Raw genomic sequence first — 20,054 nt, 5'->3', positions numbered from 1 at the left:
GCCTTTTTCACAACGTTGTGTACACCATTTTAAGTCCTTGGTGATTTGGACCCCAAGGAACTTGAAGCTCTCGACCCGCTCCACTGCAGCCCCGCTGATGTGGATGGGGGCGTGTTCCTGTAGTCCACAGAAGAAGAGCTGGTGTGTGTGTTAATGTGTGTTAGCTGGAGATTATTATAGAGAGGGGTCTGTGTGTTTGCCTTCAGTGATTCCACTCGTGTCTAAATATAGCCTCTGCCCATAGTGCAGATTTCACGCTTAGAAGGAATGGCAAAGGTGCACTGCCCAGAAGACACATGGAAGTTCACTGGGAATTTCAGGTGTTTATCCTTGCCACTATGCAAAGTCCTTTACAGTTAATTTCATCCTCACGTCAAGGACACTGGTAAAATCTGAAATTATATTCAGCGGTTTGTGCTATTTTAACATTCTTAAACATTTCCCCATCTGTCTTCCTCAACCAATGTCCATAAGATTGTTTGACCCTATGTTAACCACTGAAAGACAAGGCCATAGGACAAATGAGTATAGGCTGTACGATCTGATCTTGAAATGACATCATATTAATGAAACATTAGGCCTAAAGTGATCAACAAGAAATGAAATGGAAGTGGATTATTTTTCTATGGTGGCGTAAGGAGAAACAACAACCCGATGTCCTGATTTTCCTGGCATCTGAGGGAAAACAATTAACTTAAGTGAAAAAAAATAAACATGTAATAAACTGTCTGGAAAGCATATTGTGCAGTAAGACTTTGCATTTGGCGGCAGAATCAGCTCATGCAAACATTGGTCTCTAGTCCCTGAGGAATGTAGCTGGCTGGCCCTAACCCATCATGGCTGCTCCGTATCTCTATTTTCGGTTCTCTCTCCACTGCTCCCAGTTCCCTTGACACCACTGTTTTACCTTGTTACAATGAGGCTGGACACTACAGTCCAATTTGACACTACTGTTTTATCTTGTTACAATGAGGCTGGACACTACAGTCCAATTTGACTTGTGTGATAATCATCCTGGCTTGGCAACCAGAAAAGTGGAGTTTCCAACCTAGTGGCCCATACCATAGCAGGGGGGTTTATAGACTAGTTGAACTGTAGCTAGTCTAACCACACATTCATTTTTGTCTCATTACTTTCAAGAGAGCCGGCCAGGAAATCTCTTTTTTGGGGGGAGCCTTATGGGTTTTTAACTGTTTTAGCCTTGTTTCATCAAAAGCATCTTACTCTAATCTTACATTATTGTTCTTTAGTGAATGGGCTTATTAAGTGGTGTGAGTGTGTCTAGCCTGGCAGGTACAGCAAAGCCACCAGTGCCATACGACGTCCCCAGTCCACCGTGATAGACAGCTAAACACAATAGCGCCACATTTCTCCTAGTTTGGCCTGTTTGATTAGGTTTGATTGTCCAATGTTTTCAAAAACACTCCAACACTCATTAAGCCTACATGTTCTGTGCCCCCTGCATATCAATTCAGTACGGTTGAGAAGAGTGAGAAGAGCACACCCTCAAAAACCCAATCTAAATGTGATTTGATTATGCAATACTCAGGATTTATTTACACAATAGGCTAGTAATAATGATTGAATGGTTTGTCTACAATTCAGAGTCCTTGCTCTCCCCCACAGACAGTGTTTTCTGATGAATCATACCTCTGTTTTCACAAAATGGCCACAATGAACCTTTGCTACAGAAATAGACATTTGGCAAGTAAGACTTTCTTCAAGGGGCAGTGCGGTTAAAAATGTGATTTTCAATGTCTTTTGGTGATATTTCCACACTATGATGTCGAAATAACACTCTGAAATTGTGAAAATTATGATACTGCCCTGTTTGTCTAAGAGCTGTTTCAAAAAAATGCCTGGATTTCCAGCCTGCTCAGGTGGGATGAAACTTTTGGTCCACATCATGATGTCACAATGTGATCTGATTTATAATAGACCAATGACTGTTCATCTGGTTAACCTCTCTTGGGTATGTGAGACGTTAGCGTCTTCAACAGCCAGTGAAACTGCTGGGCGCCAAATTCAAATACAGAAATACTCATTATAAAAATGCTGAAAACAAAACATATTTTACATAGGTTTACAGATTAACTTCTTGTGAATCCAACCACGGTGTCAGATTTTTAAAAATGCTTTACGGCGAAAGCATACCTTACGATTATTTGAAAACATAGCCCACTAGACAAATCATTACAAACAATAACCAGCCAAGTAGAACAGTTACACAAGTCAGAAATAGAGATAAAATGAATCCCTTACCTTTGATGATCTTCATATGGTTGCACTCAGCAGACATTCATTTACTCAATAAATGTTCCTTTTGTTCGATAAAGTCTCTTTATATCCAAAAACCTCTGTTTTGTTCGTGCGTTTTCTTCAGTAATCCACAGGCTCAAACGCAGACAAAAAATCTAAATTGTATCCGTAAAGTTCATAGAAACATGTCAAACGATGTTTATATTCAATCCTCAGGTTGTTTTTAGCCTAAATAATCGATAATATTTCAACCGGACAATAACGTCGTCAATATAAAAGGTAAACAAGAAAGGCACTCTCTCGGTCGCGTGCATGAAAAAGCTCTGTGACACTTTAGGGTCCACTCATTCAGACTGCTCTTACTTCCTCATTTTTCAGAATACAAGCCTGAAACAATTTCTAAAGACTGTTGACATCTAGTGGAAGGCATAGGAACTGCAATTTGAGTCCTAAGTCAATGGATACTGTAATGGCATTGAATAGAAAACTACAAAACCAACAAACAAAACGACTTCCTCAATGGATTTTTCTCAGGTTTTTGCTTGCCAAATCAGTTCTGTTATACTCACAGACACTATTTTAACAGTTTTGGAAACTTTAGAGTGTTTTCTATCCAAATCTACCAGTTATATGCATATCATATCTTCTGGGTCCGAGAAGCAGGCAGTTTAATTTGGGCATGCATTTCATCCAAAATTCCAAATGCTGCCCCCTACCCTAGAGAAGTTAAGGGGGTGGACTCTAGTCCAGCCTATCTGCCAATCAGGGCTGTTTAAAATACTGTATAGTCACATTTGTTTCCTAACACCAAAGAAGCTCAGGAAAATAAATGATAATGAAAATACCTCTGCCATATTTTTTAAATATACAGTTATTTCAAATCAAATTATTGGTCGCATTCACATATTTAGCAGATGTTGCGGGTGTAGCGAAATTCTTGTGTTTCTAGCGTCAACAGAGCAGTAATATCTAACAATTCACAACAATACACACAAATCCAAAAGTAAAAGAATTGAATGAAGAAATAAATAAATAAATATGAGGATGAGCAATGTCAGATTGGCATTGACTAAAATACAGTATATACATATGACATGAGTAAAGCATTATGTGAACATTATTAAAGTGACTAGTGTTCCATTATTAAAGTGAAGCCGGCTAGTGATGGCTATTTAACAGTCTGATGTCCTTGAGATAGAAGCTGTTTTTCAGTCTCTCGGCCCCAGCTTTGATGCACCTGTACTGACCTTGCCTTCTGGATGATAGCGGGGTGAACAGGCCATGGTTCGGGTGGTTGATTTCCTTGATGATATTTTTGGCCTTCCTGTGACATCGGGTGCTGTAGGTGTCCTGGAGGGCAAGCACTGTGCCCCCGGTGATGTGTTGGGCAAACTGCACCACCCTCTGGAGAGCCCTGCGGTTGCGGGCAGTGCAGTTGCCATACCAGGTGGTGATACAGACCGACAGAATGCTTTCAATTGTGCATCTGTAAAAGTTTGAGGGTTTTAGGTGCCAAGCCACATTTCTTCAGCCTCCTGAGGTTGAAGAGGCACTGTTGCGTCTTCACCACACTGTCTGTGTGAGTGGGCCATTTCAGATTGTCCGTGACGTGTCGCCGAGGAACTTGAAGCTTTCCCCTTCTCCACTGCGGTCCTGTCGATGTGGAAAGGGGCTTGCTCCCTCTGCGGTTTCCTAAAGTCCACGATCAGCTCCTTTGTTTTGTTGCCGTTGAGGGAGAGGTTATTTTCCTGGCACCACTCCGCCAGGGCCCTAACCTCCTAGACATACAGTGATGATTTAAAAATACAATTACTAAGACTGCATGGGGCCTTTAATCTATGTAGGCTAAATGGAATTGATATAGGCTTATGCAGGTGTATGTGTTCAGGTGGAGGAGACTTGAGAGGATTGGTATTTTATTAGTGTTGGGAATAAGTCTCTCTAATTGAATTGGCCTTTGCCTTTTTATGAATAAGAAGGTAATTTTCCCGAACACATGGATTGCTGTCTCCCGCTGTGACAGTCAGTGGAGAATAGATGCTGCTGTGTGTTTGGTGTGGCTCCTCTTCATAAGCTGCATTCACCCCAAGGTTTATTTCTGTTCCAGACAGCTCAGATAGGATGCTATTACGGCAGCTCCCAGTAGCATTAGCATATCTTTCTTCCTGACTTTTTAAATTATGAAATAGAAAATCTGCCGACAATACTGCTGGATAAATAAATGCTGGAGATCTTAAGCGTTTCTCAGTAAAGCACATTTGGTGCAGGATGTGGTGACTCATATTGCGTGACTGGAACTCTATTCTCCTTCATATCAGAAATGTCAATTTTCTTGGCATAATCTCTCAAACTATCTCAACAGTGGATGCTCACAAACTGCAGATCACATGCACTCATATTAATGTAGCAGGAGATGATACCAGAGGGTTGCATGAGCATTATCAATCAAAAGGGTTTTTAGCTGCTGTGTCGACTTAACAGTTGAGTGCCATCTGTTTGCAGTTAAAATGCACCCTCTCTTAATAAAATGCCCGCTGCTTATATTACATCATGGCTACTTTTGTGTCGTTGAAAATTCTGACTTCAAAGCTAGTATTATTATACATCTAACATTTTCTGTAAATGAATCTGTTGTTTTTGCTCTTTATTCAAGTGCTTGGTGCTTTATTTGCAAATGGGTATAAACACTAACGGGCACAGCAACGATTTTATTATTTTCTAGTAAGCAGCGTCCCGATTTCAAAAGTCAATGGGGGGGAGTAGAAAGACACCTTTCTGTTTGATCTGGTCGCTCCCTCTACGCTTAATCCAGAGGCGAGCGTCGTGTCCAACAAAGTTAAAAGTGATGTTGGGTAGTCAAAGATGGGGATGTGCTAAGGTCAGTTCCTCAGTGTATCTCATTCACAGGGAGAAGAAGTCTGGCACAGAATGAAATCACATCACAGCTGCCCCTCAAACCAGTAGCCTATTGGAACACGCTGTAGTATATCATTATGATTTATTGAAACATTTGTTATGCTAATTCTCTATTTTAGGGATTGTGCTGTTCGTTTCTTTTACCTGTCTGAAACAATGTCCTGGTTTTATAAAGCGACAGTAGAGGAGTTCATGAGGTGAATTAGGATTTCCCCGATGTGCTGCAAGGGGTCTTTTCACCTCTTTGGGGTACTGTTGGTCATTTTATACAGCAGGTAGGGGTTTATTGCTGTCTTGTCCATCACGCTACACACTTTGAGGTGCAGCCCAGGTAGCAAATATGGTATCATCCTGTGTTGGTTTTGGAGGGGAAACCTTGGCCAAACTATAACATTGTAAAACATGACTTGCTGCGAATGAGTGGCTTTGTTGGATCAGTATGCTGCATAGCATCTAGTCATTTAATTATACTGAACCAGTTCCCTGGGGGAGGGGGGGTATTATCTTTTGTTGGTGTTTCTGATGTGTGTTTTTTGCAGTATGTTTCTTTTAATTATTTAATTGTTTTGTCAGTAAAGGCATTGTCTTTATTTTGTTATTCTTAATTCCAATGATTGTCACACACACAGGAAGTGGAGAAATGGCCTACTAAACAGTGTCAGTTTGATGAATGAGCAGCTGTCAATGGGTTTTATTTCCTCATTGTAGGGTGGAGATAGATGGTTTGACAACACTCTGTTCCTCTAGCTTTAGTTTTAATCCAATACTTCCCCACTTTTATAAATTAATCCCTCAAACAGATGTGTGAATGAGAGGAAATAGAGACAGTCTGCTGCTCTTAAGATGCATGTTTTCATTATAGTCATCTTCCAATTTACAAAAGCAATTAAGATGCATCGCACACCTAACCCCCATCCAATTTGGCCAATTTTAATTAATTATTCCCTGATGTATTTCTGATAAATGGTTCAGTCCCCATTCCATAAAGCAGATGATTATTGCCATGTTCCAGCATCTTGTTAAGAAAGTACTGCCATCCACAACCCACACACACTGAAGATTTGGGCCTATTAAAATTGACTTTTGTTAAATAAATTGTATTTCTGAGAAATGTGTGTTTGTGGCCTAGTTCAGCAATTCTCAACTAGTGGGTCGCGACCCAGGTTTTGAATGGGTTGCGAGTGGCTGAGAAATGTTTATATATATATAGATCTCTAGATAGATAGATATATATAGAGATCTCTAGATAGATATATACAGTGGGGCAAAAAAGTATTTAGTCAGCCACCAATTGTGCAAGTTCTCCCACTTAAAAAGATGAGAGAGACCTGTAATTTTCATCATAGGTACACTTCAACTATGACAGACAAAATGAGAAAAGCAAATCCAGAAAATCACATTGTAGGATTTTTTATGAATTTATTTGCAAATTATGGTGGAAAATAAGTATTTGGTCACCTATAAACAAGCAAGATTTCTGGCTCTCACAGACCTGTAACTTCTTCTTTAAGAGGCTCCTCTGTCCTCCACTCGTTACCTATATTAATGGCACCTGTTTGAACTTGTTATCAGTATAAAAGACACCTGTCCACAACCTCAAACAGTCACACTCCAAACTCCACTATGGCCAAGACCAAAGAGCTGTCAAAGGACACCAGAAACAAAATTGTAGACCTGCACCAGGCTGGGAAGACTGAATCTGCAATAGGTAAGCAGCTTGGTTTGAAGAAATCAACTGTGGGAGAACTTGCACAATTGGTGGCTGACTAAATACTTTTTTGCCCCACTGTATATATAAATATGGAAAAAGTATGAACTTAAACCAGGTAGAAAGTGTGTCGAAATTATTATAATGAACGAATTAATAAATCATTTAATCTCTCAACAATTTTTCTTCAATCACAGTATTTTCAATCTAGAGATTTGTGGTCTCAAACCAGTGAGTTTATTAACATTATTCATCAATAATATTGGCAAAATTGTATTATTGAAAATGAAAGAGGTGGGAATGTTGTTCCCTTCTCATAGAATTGTTACATTTACTATCAATATAGCATTAAAAAAATATCCAGATATATTTTGCTGATTTATTTTTCTAGACAATTTCGGTCCCGAGGCAAAACTTGTTCACAAAAATTGGCTTAGTCTGTGCGTTTTTATTTCACGTGTGTGTGTGTTTTTCACTGTAAATCTGCTGCTCGTGGATTAAACGTCAGATGCCATTTGTGTTTTCTCCTCCCACCGACAGCAAGAAACAGAGTTTTTATGACTGGGATGCTGTAAATCAGGGGTCCCCAATTACATTCAGTCATGGGCCGATTCTTCCTTGAGCGGATGATCGGGGGGCCGGAACGTAGTTATACATAATTTGTACAAAGCAAATTGACCACAAGAATCCTAAACGGTTATATAGTATTTGACAAAGACAGAATAGTTTCAAACCTTGCTTAAATTGGGATATAATCACATATACCCCTCTAGTTATTCCTAAGAATACTTGAACAGATTTCCTCAATTAAAATCACTTTGAACTCATTTACTGGTGTTTGTACAGTGTTTTATGTCCAAGATCGAACATTATTATTATTTTTGTTCAGAGAACTTGGGAGGCCAAATAACATCATCCTGCTCTAGATGTTTTTCTCTTTGTTTTTCGTTCCGGCAGCCACCAGCACTCCTTTGTGGTATGGACAACCCACTCTCTCCTTGCTGCTTCTCCGACTTACCACCTGACAGGGTAAATGTACCAGTACCCTGCCTGTGCTGTGTGTCAGTGTGTTTGTTGTCACTCCTCTAGCCATGAATCCTCAGCATCAAGTGGTGGTGGTTTTGACCCTGAATTCCTGCAAGCTAGAGCCCACTAGGCCATCCACCCTCCCCTCCCTGTAGAAACACTAGAGCCCACTAGGCCATCTACCTTCAGCTCCCTGTAGAAACACTAGAGCCCACTAGGCCATCTACCTTCAGCTCCCTGTAGAAACACTAGAGCCCACTAGGCCATCTACCTTCAGCTCCCTGTAGAAACACTAGAGCCCACTAGGCCATCCACCCTCCCCTCCCTGTAGAAACACTAGAGCCCACTAGGCCATCTACCTTCAGCTCCCTGTAGAAACACTAGAGCCCACTAGGCCATCTACCTTCAGCTCCCTGTAGAAACACTAGAGCCCACTAGGCCATCTACCTTCAGCTCCCTGTAGAAACACTAGAGCCCACTAGGCCATCTACCTTCAGCTCCCTGTAGAAACACTAGAGCCCACTAGGCCATCTACCTTCAGCTCCCTGTAGAAACACTAGAGCCCACTAGGCCATCTACCTTCAGCTCCCTGTAGAAACACTAGAACCCACTAGGCCATCTACCTTCAGCTCCCTGTAGAAACACTAGAGCCCACTAGGCCATCCACCCTCACCTCCCTGTAGAAACACTAGAGCCCACTAGGCCATCTACCTTCAGCTCCCTGTAGAAACACTAGAGCCCACTAGGCCATCTACCTTCAGCTCCCTGTAGAAACACTAGAGCCCACTAGGCCATCCACCCTCACCTCCCTGTAGAAACACTAGAGCCCACTAGGCCATCCACCCTCACCTCCCTGTAGAAACACTAGAGCCCACTAGGCCATCCACCCTCACCTCCCTGTAGAAACACTAGAGCCCACTAGGCCATCCACCCTCACCTCCCTGTAGAAACACTAGAGCCCACTAGGCCATCTACCTTCAGCTCCCTGTAGAAACACTAGAGCCCACTAGGCCATCCACCCTCACCTCCCTGTAGAAACACTAGAGCCCACTAGGCCATCTACCTTCAGCTCCCTGTAGAAACACTAGAGCCCACTAGGCCATCCACCCTCACCTCCCTGTAGAAACACTAGAGCCCACTAGGCCATCTACCTTCAGCTCCCTGTAGAAACACTAGAGCCCACTAGGCCATCCACCCTCACCTCCCTGTAGAAACACTAGAGCCCACTAGGCCATCCACCCTCACCTCCCTGTAGAAACACTAGAGCCCACTAGGCCATCCACCCTCACCTCCCTGTAGAAACACTAGAGCCCACTAGGCCATCCACCCTCACCTCCCTGTAGAAACACTAGAGCCCACTAGGCCATCCACCCTCACCTCCCTGTAGAAACACTAGAGCCCACTAGGCCATCCACCCTCACCTCCCTGTAGAAACATACCTGATAGTATTAACTGACCCCCTGATTGTCTCATCCAGTTACATTCATTAGAGACTCCTGGATGATCATCATATCATGTGTTTAAAATAACTTGTATAGAATGTGTTGTAGATAAATATGGACTGGTTGTCCTTAGTTATGGTGGTAGCCCTAGATCTATAAATAGATCTCCCTTCGTGTGAATCTGATTGTTCTTTGTTAGTTGTATATATTTTTGCATTACCATGGTTTTTTCATGCCGTGTGATGAGAATGAGATTCACGATTATTCTTCCCAGCCCCTCTGTCTGATTATTCTTCCCAGCCTCTCTGTCTGATTATTCTTCCCAGCCTCTCTGTCTGATTATTCTTCCCAGCCTCTCTGTCTGATTATTCTTCCCAGCCCCTCTGTCTGATTATTCTTCCCAGGCTCTCTGTCTGATTATTCTTCCCAGCCCATCTGTCTGATTATTCTTCCCAGGCTCTCTGTCTGATTATTCTTCCCAGCCTCTCTGTCTGATTATTCTTCCCAGCCTCTCTGTCTGATTATTCTTCCCAGCCTCTCTGTCTGATTATTCTTCCCAGCCCATCTGTCTGATTATTCTTCCCAGCCCATCTGTCTGATTATTCTTCCCAGGCTCTCTGTCTGATTATTCTTCCCAGCCTCTCTGTCTGATTATTCTTCCCAGCCCCTCTGTCTGATTATTCTTCCCAGCCCTTCTGTCTGATTATTCTTCCCAGCCTCTCTGTCTGATTATTCTTCCCAGCCCCTCGGTCTGATTATTTCAGCACTGCCTATCTTTGAAGTAGAAACCATTGAATCATTATTTAATGCAAAATGATTTGATGAGAAGGAGGGGGAAAACGTCTTCAGTCCACACAAACAACTGCCCCATTTCTAATAAAAGTGACTGTCTGGGCTTTCTTCCCAAGGGATCCTGAATGTGTCTGACTGAATTGTTACAGCATTAAAGCAGCATTAAATCTGTTCTGCTTAAGGAATTCCCAGGGCAGTTGCATGCTCCATTGTGATTAGGAGTGTGGAGACATGTTGGCAATGATGCATCTCATAAGAGTGCATGGTGCTACTTTTCCTTGTCTGAGAGAACGACTTCCCAGAGTTAGCTCCCCCTCCTCCTGCATGTCCTCAAGTTAATGACCCTCATGGTTTAGGTGCTGTGCCCTACTAATCAGTGGAAACACTGGTCAGTCCCCAGTAATTAAAGGCCTAATTATAGTTTCTGTAGTTAAAAAGATGTTGCGTCGGTGTGTTGCATAGAGCACTAGTATTGCTTCATCAGATTTGGAGTGGAGCGCTCCTAATGATGGAGCGGAATGTGGCGGAGGAGTTGAGCACACCATTATGATTGGCTCAGGGGCACCAACCAAAGCAAGTTGTGTCATTCTTTCACAATCTCAATGAGAGCAGGGCGAGACCCTCTGACATCAGAAACTATGGGATGGTAATTGCAGTTTCTGATGTACAGAAGGTTGAGGTTTGCTGTGGTTTGAAGTGTGAGGATGATGATAGGATAGTGCAGGGGTATTCAACTCTGACCCTACGAGCTCTGGAGCCTTGTGGTTTTCTGTTCTACCTGATCATTAATTACACACAACTGGTGTTTTATTTTGTATGTTAGTTCTCACAACTGGTGTTTTATTTTGTATGTTAGTTCTCAAATATGATCTTATTTTTAAATATATAGCTCCGTTATCTTTTATACATATCTTAATATCTGGTTTTAGTCTTTTAAGTTTACACTGACAATGTTTTAACATCCTAAAAATGATTTCTCAACCCACCCCAAAAGATAAAAAAATATATATATACATTTTTTGCAGTGGTGGCCACAATTTAGCAGAGGTGGTTCACCACTGCTAAATGCATTTAAGGGAAACAGGATCTCTTCACTCGTTAATGCTGTGTATTAATTATCCTTTTCCTCAAACCCCCTTCCTCAGCCTCTGTGCTGTACAGTGCATTCGGAAAGTATTCAGACCCCTTGACTTTTTCCACATTTTTTTATAGCCTGATTCTAAAAATGATACAATTGTAATTTTCCTCATCAATCGACACACAATTTCCCATAATGACAAAGCAAAAAGTTATTTACAAAAAATGTGCAAATGTATTTATAACATTTACAGAAGCATTCAGACCCTTTACTCAGTACTTTGTTGAAGCACCTTTGGTAGCGATTACAGCCTTGAGTCTTCTTGGTATGATGCTACACCTGTATTTGGGGAGTTTCTCCCATTCTTCTCTGCAGATCCTCTCACAGGTCAGGTTGGGTGGGGAGCGTTGCTGCACAGCTCTTTTCAGGTCTCTCCAGAGATGTTAGATCGGGTTCAAGTCCGGGCTCTTGCTGGGCCACTCAAGCACATTCAGAGACTTGTCCCGAAGCCACTCCTGTGTTGTCTTGACTATGTGTTTAGGGTCGTGGTCCTGTTGGAAGGTGAACCTACGCCCCAGTCTGAGGCCCTGAGCGATCTGGAGCAGGTTTTCATCAAGGATCTCTCTGTACTTTGCTCTGTTCATATTTCCCTCGATCCTGACTAGTCTCCCAGTCCCTGCCGCTGAAAAACATCCCCACAGCATGATGCTGCCACCACCATGCTTCACCGTAGGGATGGTGCTAGGTTTCCTCCAGACGCGACACTTGGCATTCAGGCCAAAGGGTTTAAACTTGGTTTCATCAGACCAGAGAATCTTGTTTCTCATGGTCTGAGAGTCTTTAGGTGCCTTTTGACAGCCCACTTGGAGTTTGCCATGTGCCTTTTACTGTTGGTGGAGTGCGGCAGAGATGGTTGTTCTTTAGGAAGTTTTTCCCCATCTCCACAGAGGAACTCTGGAGCTCTGTCAGAGTGACCATCGGGTTCTTGGTCACCTCCCTGACCAAGGCCTTTCTACCCCTAGTGCTCAATTTGGCCGGGCAGCCAGCTCTAGGAAGAGTCTTGGTAGTTCCAAACTTCTTCCATTTAAGAATAATGGAGGCCACTGTGTTATTGGGGACCATCAATGCTGCAGAAATGTTTTGCTACTCTTCCCCAGATCTGTGCCTCAACACAATCTTGTCTCTGAGCTCTGTGGACAATTCCTTCGACCTCATGGCCTGGTTTTTGCTCTGGCATGCACTGTCAACTGTGGGACCTTTATATAGACAGGTGTGTGCCTTTCCAAATCATGTCCAATCAATTGAATTTACCACAGGTGGACTCCAATCAAGTTGTAGAAATAGCTCAAGGATGATCAATGGAAACAGGATGCACATGAGCTCAATTTCAAGTCTCATAGCGAAGGGTCTTAATACTTATGTAAATAAGGAACCTGTTGTTGCTTTGTCATTATGAGGTATTGTGTGTAGATGAGAACAAAATAATATTTAATCCATTTTAGAATAAGGATGTAACGTATCAAAATGTGGGAAAAGTCAATGGGTCTGAATACTTTCCGAATGCACTGTACTTGCAAAACACACTCAAAAAGTAGATTTTTATTATAAATGTGTGCTTGATTGTGAGCTAAACGTCTCTTTCCCTCTCTCTCCCCCTCCCTCTCTGCCTCCCCTGAAGATCCCTCGTGGAGGACGACGACCCTCACATGAAAGTGTCGCTGGGGTGTGGTGACATGGGCATCTCTGCCCACCTACAGGCTTCCAAAACAGGAAACACTCGCTTCTTCACAAGCAACACACACAGCTCAGTGGTCCTTCAGGTGAGCAGTAATGGATGGATGGGAGGGAGAGGAGAGAGACCGAGAGATGGTGTTGCTTCAGAGGATGTTCAGATTGATACAGATTGATGAACCTCATAAAAGCCCTAATGAAATATGCCAGGGTGATTTTCATGTGCCTTCAGAGATCCAGTGATTGATTGAAAAGCTAGATAGTCAGTATGTCTGTATGGTGTCTGAGAATCTTCCAGACAAAGGCCAAGGGTCTGATCTGGCCTTTACCCAACTCTAAAAATATCTACAACACAACAAGAAATTACACAAATGGCCCTGGGATTGTTTCAATTAGGTTTTCTGTAGAAAATTGTTTTTTAAAACCCATTGCCGGTAACAAAAAGTTGTTCCTGTGCAGCACCAAACATGCTCATCTATCTCCAACAATCTAATCTCTAGTGTATGATATTTTTTATGCAACTCTAAATCACAAGTCATTTTTCCTTTACGGTAGTGTTACCTGTACCACGGTAATATCACAGTACCAAAATGTCATGATACCAACATTTTAGTAGTACCATTTCATATGATACTACCACATTTTTCAGCCCTAGCGATCTAAAGAACCTGCTGGCTCCTGTTATAAAATGTTGAATTGAAGCGACAGCCACTAGTCTCTGGTATGCACAGGTCCAATCATATCCACTTCACTTTCATGCTCACATCACGTGTAGCAGCTGTAATCAGCCAGCATAAACCCCTACCAGCCCTCATTCACCTGCTTCTCTCCTTCTGCTCTTCATGAGCATCTGTTCCTCAGTCAGTTAAAAAATATATCATTTAGCCATGATGGCGACGGGGATGCAGACCCTGATGAGTCTTCTGTTGTTAGAGTTGTACATTTGTTACATTGGAGCAGCACGCAGAGCGAGCAATGATGATACATTGTATCATTACATCACCTGTTATAACCATTTTATAGGATTTCACAAACTATGTTGCGGGCCGTTTTAAACTAATCCCGGGACTCTAATTATTGGTTTGATAACAAACAATGTTGTTCAGTCATGATACCTACCTAGCTAACAACCTGGGACTTGACAGTAGGTCAAGGCTAATTTGATTGGCACAGGAAGAAAGGAAAAGGGTCTGCTACTCATGAGATGTGCTTCAAAGGTAGGATTCATATAGGCCTAATGTAAGCTTAAACTATACCACAAATCAATGTCTTTCTTGTGCTCCTTAAATTCTGTTTGGTGCCTAACGTTTTAAAAGTTGGGGCAGTGTGGGTGTATATGTGTTTAGGAGCGAGAGAGTGGTGTGTGTGTGTTCATGAGAGGGAGACAGAGAGTAAGGGAGGGAGAGTGTGTATGTGTCTGTTAACTGAAGAGTAGAAGGTTTCAGGCAGTGTTTTTCCCTTACTGACACAATAACAAGCAGATCGTTATGCAGTGTTTTTCCCTTACTGACACAATAACAAGCAGATCATTATGCAGTGTTTTCCCCTTACTGACACAATAACAAGCAGATCATTATGCAGTGTTTTCCCCTTACTGACACAATAACAAGCAGATCATTATGCAGTTTTTTCCCCTTACTGACACAATAACAAGCAGATCATTATGCAGTGTTTTCCCCTTACTGACTCAATAACAAGCAGATCATTATGCAGTGTTTTCCCCTTACTGACACAATAACAAGCAGATCATTATGCAGTGTTTTCCCCTTACTGACACAATGACAAGCAGATTATCATGCAGTGTTTTCCCCTTACTGACACAATGACAAGCAGATCATTATGCAGTGTTTCCCCTTACTGACACAATAACAAGCAGATCATTATGCAGTGTTTTCCCCTTACTGACACAATGACAAGCAGATCATTATGCAGTTTTTTCCCCTTACTGACACAATAACAAGCAGATCATTATGCAGTGTTTTCCCTTTACTGACACAATGACAAGCAGATCATTATGCAGTGTTTCCCCTTACTGACACAATAACAAGCAGATCATTATGCAGTGTTTTCCCCTTACTGACACAATGACAAGCAGATCATTATGCAGTTTTTTCCCCTTACTGACACAATAACAAGCAGATCATTATGCAGTGTTTTCCCCTTACTGACACAATAACAAGCAGATCATTATGCAGTGTTTTTCCCTTACTGACACAATGACAAGCAGATCATTATGCAGTGTTTCCCCTTACTGACACAATAACAAGCAGATCATTATGCAGTGTTTTCCCCTTACTGACACAATAACAAGCAGATCATTATGCAGTGTTTTCCCCTTACTGACACAATAACAAGCAGATCATTATGCAGTGTTTTCCCTTACTGACACAATGACAAGCAGATCATTATGCAGTGTTTTCCCCTTACTGACACAATAACAAGCAGATCATTATGCAGTGTTTTCCCCTTACTGACACAATAACAAGCAGATCATTATGCAGTGTTTTCCCTTACTGACACAATGACAAGCAGATCATTATGCAGTGTTTTCCCCTTACTGACACAATAACAAGCAGATCATTATGCAGTGTTTTCCCCTTACTGACACAATAACAAGCAGATCATTTTGCAGTGTTTTCCCCTTACTGACACAATAACAAGCAGATCATTTTGCAGTGTCTTCCACTTACTGACACAATGACAAGCAGATCATTATGCATCTATATTCCTTCCTCCCAAATCACAGGTAGGCCTTTGCAAATATGAGCAAATCAGCCATTCTATAAACTATTATATTATACACTAAGCAGTGTGAAGTTAAATTCAATATGTTAGATTGAGTAGAAGTGTGAATTTCACTGCCAGGGTTTTGCGTAGCACATGCACAGAACATTTAGGAAATGGGAACAAGCGTCCGGGCGACAGGGCAAACAGGACGCTAGGCCACAGATTTTTGCCACTGTAGTATCGTGATACTTCTCGGTATCGTTATACTTGGCCTGGTATCGTTAGTAAAATGACACTGCAACACTAAGGTTATAATTCTCAAACACTGTTCACGTTTCTTCTTTTGATGTAGAAAATATTATGGAATTGTTTCCATGAACGTCAAACTTGTTATAAGCACATCAGGGTTTAGACTTCACTAAAAAGAAACCCATGTTCTCAAATTTGGAGATAAAAATGAGGGCTGTCACTGACTAAAAACAATCTTTGTCGACCGAGAGTCGTCCGTTTCTTTCGACCAATCGATTGGTCGAAATGTTTTTACTTATTTTTCCATATATAGACAGACACACCTGGGTTTGAATAAAACCAACTACATATTTTTTATTTAACCTTTATTTAACTAGGCTAGTCAGTTAAGAACAAATTCTTATTTTACAATGACTGCCTAACCCGGACGACGCTGGCCGAATTGTGCGCTGCCCTATGGGACTCCCGATCACGGCCGGTTGTGATACAGGGATCGAACCAGGGTCTGTAGTGACGCTTCTAGCACTGATATGCAGTGCCTTAGACCGCTGCGCCACTCGGGAGCCCAATGCACTGAGTTTGTCTGATGTTTTAAGCACACTGTTTGATTAAATGATTAACACACACATGACTCAAGAACGAGCCCGACGGTCACACTTTAAAAAAAGTTAGTGCCTGTGTGACTGGCGCACGTTGTCTCGCTCTCCTCTCTACTGCAGCAAAAAGGCACCACAGCACAGCAAGTGTTTATTGCGCTGTCCGTGCTGAAGCTGCTACATCATTTCAGCCATTTAGTTTCTTTCTTGCTTCTGACTCAAAAGCTATGTTACCGAAATCACTAATTTGTTTAGGAAAAACATTCTCTGTTCCCTCAACACTTGCTCTCTTTATGTGAAACATGAACGCATTTCATCGCATCTGGCCAATAGGGCCTGACCTATAGCCTATCATCGTCACATCAATAAATGGGTTATAACAAACTCCAAACACAGTAATGTCGACAGCAAAATGAATGCTGAGGACGTGAAAAAGAAACTCGAAACGGGCGAATGTTTAATGGTTTCTCAGGAGGGAAAGGGGAAGTCAGATATGCGGAACACATTTGACTTAGTTGGGGAAACTACAGGAGATCAAGAAAATGGAGCGTATAGGAGCAAGCGTTGCGTGAGTATTATGTGTGCCAAACAGTTGCATTTTTCTGACCATTTGGAACATTGTAAATAATGATATTGACATTACTTATTATTATTAAACTGATGATCATAATAATAACAACAATAAGGAGATTATAAAAAAGGAGGAAATAGGAGTGAGAGCTGCGTGCATATCTGTGATAATCCAGCCCAGCCTCATGGATAATCAGGTGCTGTTAGATTACGATATTATTTTTCTGCCTGTTTGGAACTGTGTAAACAACACAAAATAAATGATAAGTTGTATCAGTCTGTTGTAACGAAAAAAATTGGAAAGCCATTATTACAGCATAATAAATGCCAAATCTGTGAAATTGCTTTATCCGACATTTTGCCATTGCATGAGACTTGGTGTACACGGAATCAGTAGGCTATTAAACAAACACTCAAAATGGCAACAGAAGCAGCATTTGTCTTATTTCATTAGATATATATGCATGATTGATAAAGCCAGGCACATTTAACAGTTAGGCTATTGATTATATACCTAATTTAAATTGGGGGTTGCCCGCTCCTCAATTTTCTTAGACAATTGGGCTAAACCCTATTCGCATGGGGCTAGTATTACTAGAGAACGTTGGTTATGTAATTATTACACCTGAATGTCCATTATTCCAGAGGACGATTCGGATGGGATTAGTTTTTTCCAAACTGCTCCCTGTAATTATTTCATTTTTTCTAATAAATTGACAGTGTGAAGACAAGTCCAGACGATAAAAGGGCTACACTGATAACTCGAGCTTGGTTCCCAAGTTTCTAAACCATACCAAACCGTCTTTGGTGTAGTGTCGCCATAATATTTGAATTGAGGAAGTGTGGTCATAATCATTAGGATATTTTAGCGATCCGTATTATACGTCCTAAATGCCCCACAGCCTTCAGATGTGAGCTAAACAGTGCACTTGAGATGCGTTTGAAGGCTGTGGATGCGAAAGTGAACTTATTATTTCCCAACATTTAGGTCAGTTGTATGCTGCTTTGCGATCTATTAACAGAAATGGTTACATTAAATAGGCGCAATATTTTTTATCTGATGCATTTGTCAATATTCAATTCATACTCACAAAATGTATGAACAAAAACATTCACTGTGAAAGTTGATACATGTAGGTAGGCTCTTCATATATTTTGATGATGCGCAGCACTTCATTCAATTTATCCAATCAGTTATTGTTTTCTTGCTCAAACTGTTAGAAACACCTGTCAAACTCAGACATTTATCTCAAAACACAGGGATGTCGATTCGCATAGATCTAGTATAATCAGAGGACCTTTGAGTTCGACAAAAAAAAATGTACAAATTACTGACATGGCAGATTCGGACGGGACTAAAATGACAGATGTGGTGTTTTGTGCTTGTGCACATAATTACATTACCCGACCACACCCAGTAAAACTAATCCCGTCCGAATAGGTTTTAAGGCAAGGACTGCCTCCGCAGCATTGTTCTCAATCCCAATATGATGGTTAATTTTGCTATTATGCACATAACAACATAGGGAAAGGCACATTAATTATACGGCTCACTGAATATTGTTTCAGAACCGCATACGGTGAGCATATCCAACGCGGGATAAAGCGCATTTGTTATAAAATAATATTGGATTTATTAGTGTTCCACCATTATTTTTACATAATATAACCATATGCAATTTCAGTGTCACATGTCTTAAAGTGATGGACTGTGCCATCCCCATGGCCTCCCCAATGGATTAGTCCACTGAGACAGGCGCGAATCAGGTGCGACAGGTGTTTTGCGACTGCTTGACTACATGCTGACCACACCGCTTGCATCGCGCTCGCCAAAGTGCGTCTGCGTTGCCAAGCCATAAAATAAAGTCAGTTTATTTGTGATGCTGAACACGGTGCAAGTCCTGCATCTCCCATCTACTCATTGGTTTATAGAAGCATATACCCACATGCCATCTCCTCATTGGTTAAACCCACGTGGGTGATTGAAAGATGAACTGAGGTCGGTTGTGGTAATACACCTTATTATGAAAGTTAGTTGCCAATCGCCATATAAAGTCCCAAGAAAAAGCCTGGAAGGAGGAGAGATGACTAGAAACGATACGGTTGACCGTTTTATGTGTGGATGAGTTGTCGGAGTAGAGGACCTTGTGCATTTCAGGTAAAATAACAACTCAACGTTTATACCCCAGGACAAATTAGCTAGCAACAGCAAGCTAGCTAAATAGGACAAATTAGCTTGCAACTGCAAGCTAGTTAGCTTAATTGCCATAAATGTTTAATGCTTTTCGACCTGTCCCCAATTTAATATAATTGGTTCTGAGTTTTTGCTATTTCAACCTGCGTGTCGTGATCGCGTTTGGTGTGGGGGGACAAAATCTATTTGCACATGACGGCGCACGCGCGTGTCTGGTTTGGGCATGGTAGAAATCTCTGTCGACCAAACAATGGACCAGTCGACTAAATGGGGTCAGCCTTAGACAAAATCTGGTGAGTTTTTTCACAATGCAGTGAACGCGTCACCTTTATATAATTCTGACAATCACACCCACACTAAGAACACGACCCACCCACTCTAATCACTGGCACATCTGAAGTCAGGATGCGATGTGTGTGGAGGGTCAAAGCACATAAATAACGGAATAAATCAGGGTCACGTGTGCAAGCTGGTTAAGATATATAAGACTTGACTTTCATACCCATTCACTGCATTTGATAAGGAGGGTGATCAGTAAATTATTCCGTTGACTCAGAAAAGGAATTATGTTCTAAGAACATTGAAAACTGTCTGTTATGCTCTCTACAAAGAGTTGCCAAACTGATATCTTCATGAAGTTGGATTGTAATATTGGAAATGGACTGTTCCCTCTAGTTGAAATGGTTTACTTTTTTCACCGCATGCATAGAACAAGATGTCTTCTGCATATGAGAAGATAAAAAGAAAGCGTGATAACAATTGAATT

General features: G+C 41.5%; 1 protein-coding gene across 7 annotated transcripts in view; it reads left to right on the top strand.

Moving 5' to 3' along the window:
• The window catches only part of LOC139552569 (kelch-like protein 13), a 62,195-nt gene that overhangs the window by 21,276 nt on the left and 20,865 nt on the right, over positions 1-20,054 (top strand). For 3 of the 7 annotated variants that reach the window (XM_071364415.1, XM_071364414.1, XM_071364413.1), the window contains 2 exons: positions 7,841-7,912; positions 12,900-13,041. In XM_071364415.1, the coding sequence (XP_071220516.1) occupies positions 7,841-7,912; positions 12,900-13,041 (214 nt within the window). Of the gene's footprint in view, positions 1-7,840; positions 7,913-12,899; positions 13,042-16,921; positions 17,093-20,054 lie in introns of those variants that run through there. The other 4 variants (XM_071364418.1, XM_071364417.1, XM_071364416.1 and 1 more) reach the window with 2 other exon arrangements.

This window comes from Salvelinus alpinus, chromosome 24 (assembly GCF_045679555.1).
Source record: "Salvelinus alpinus chromosome 24, SLU_Salpinus.1, whole genome shotgun sequence".
Taxonomy (NCBI): Eukaryota; Metazoa; Chordata; class Actinopteri; order Salmoniformes; family Salmonidae; genus Salvelinus; species Salvelinus alpinus.
Note: the sequence above shows the minus strand (reverse complement) of the source record. Positions and strands in the feature narration are given on the sequence as shown.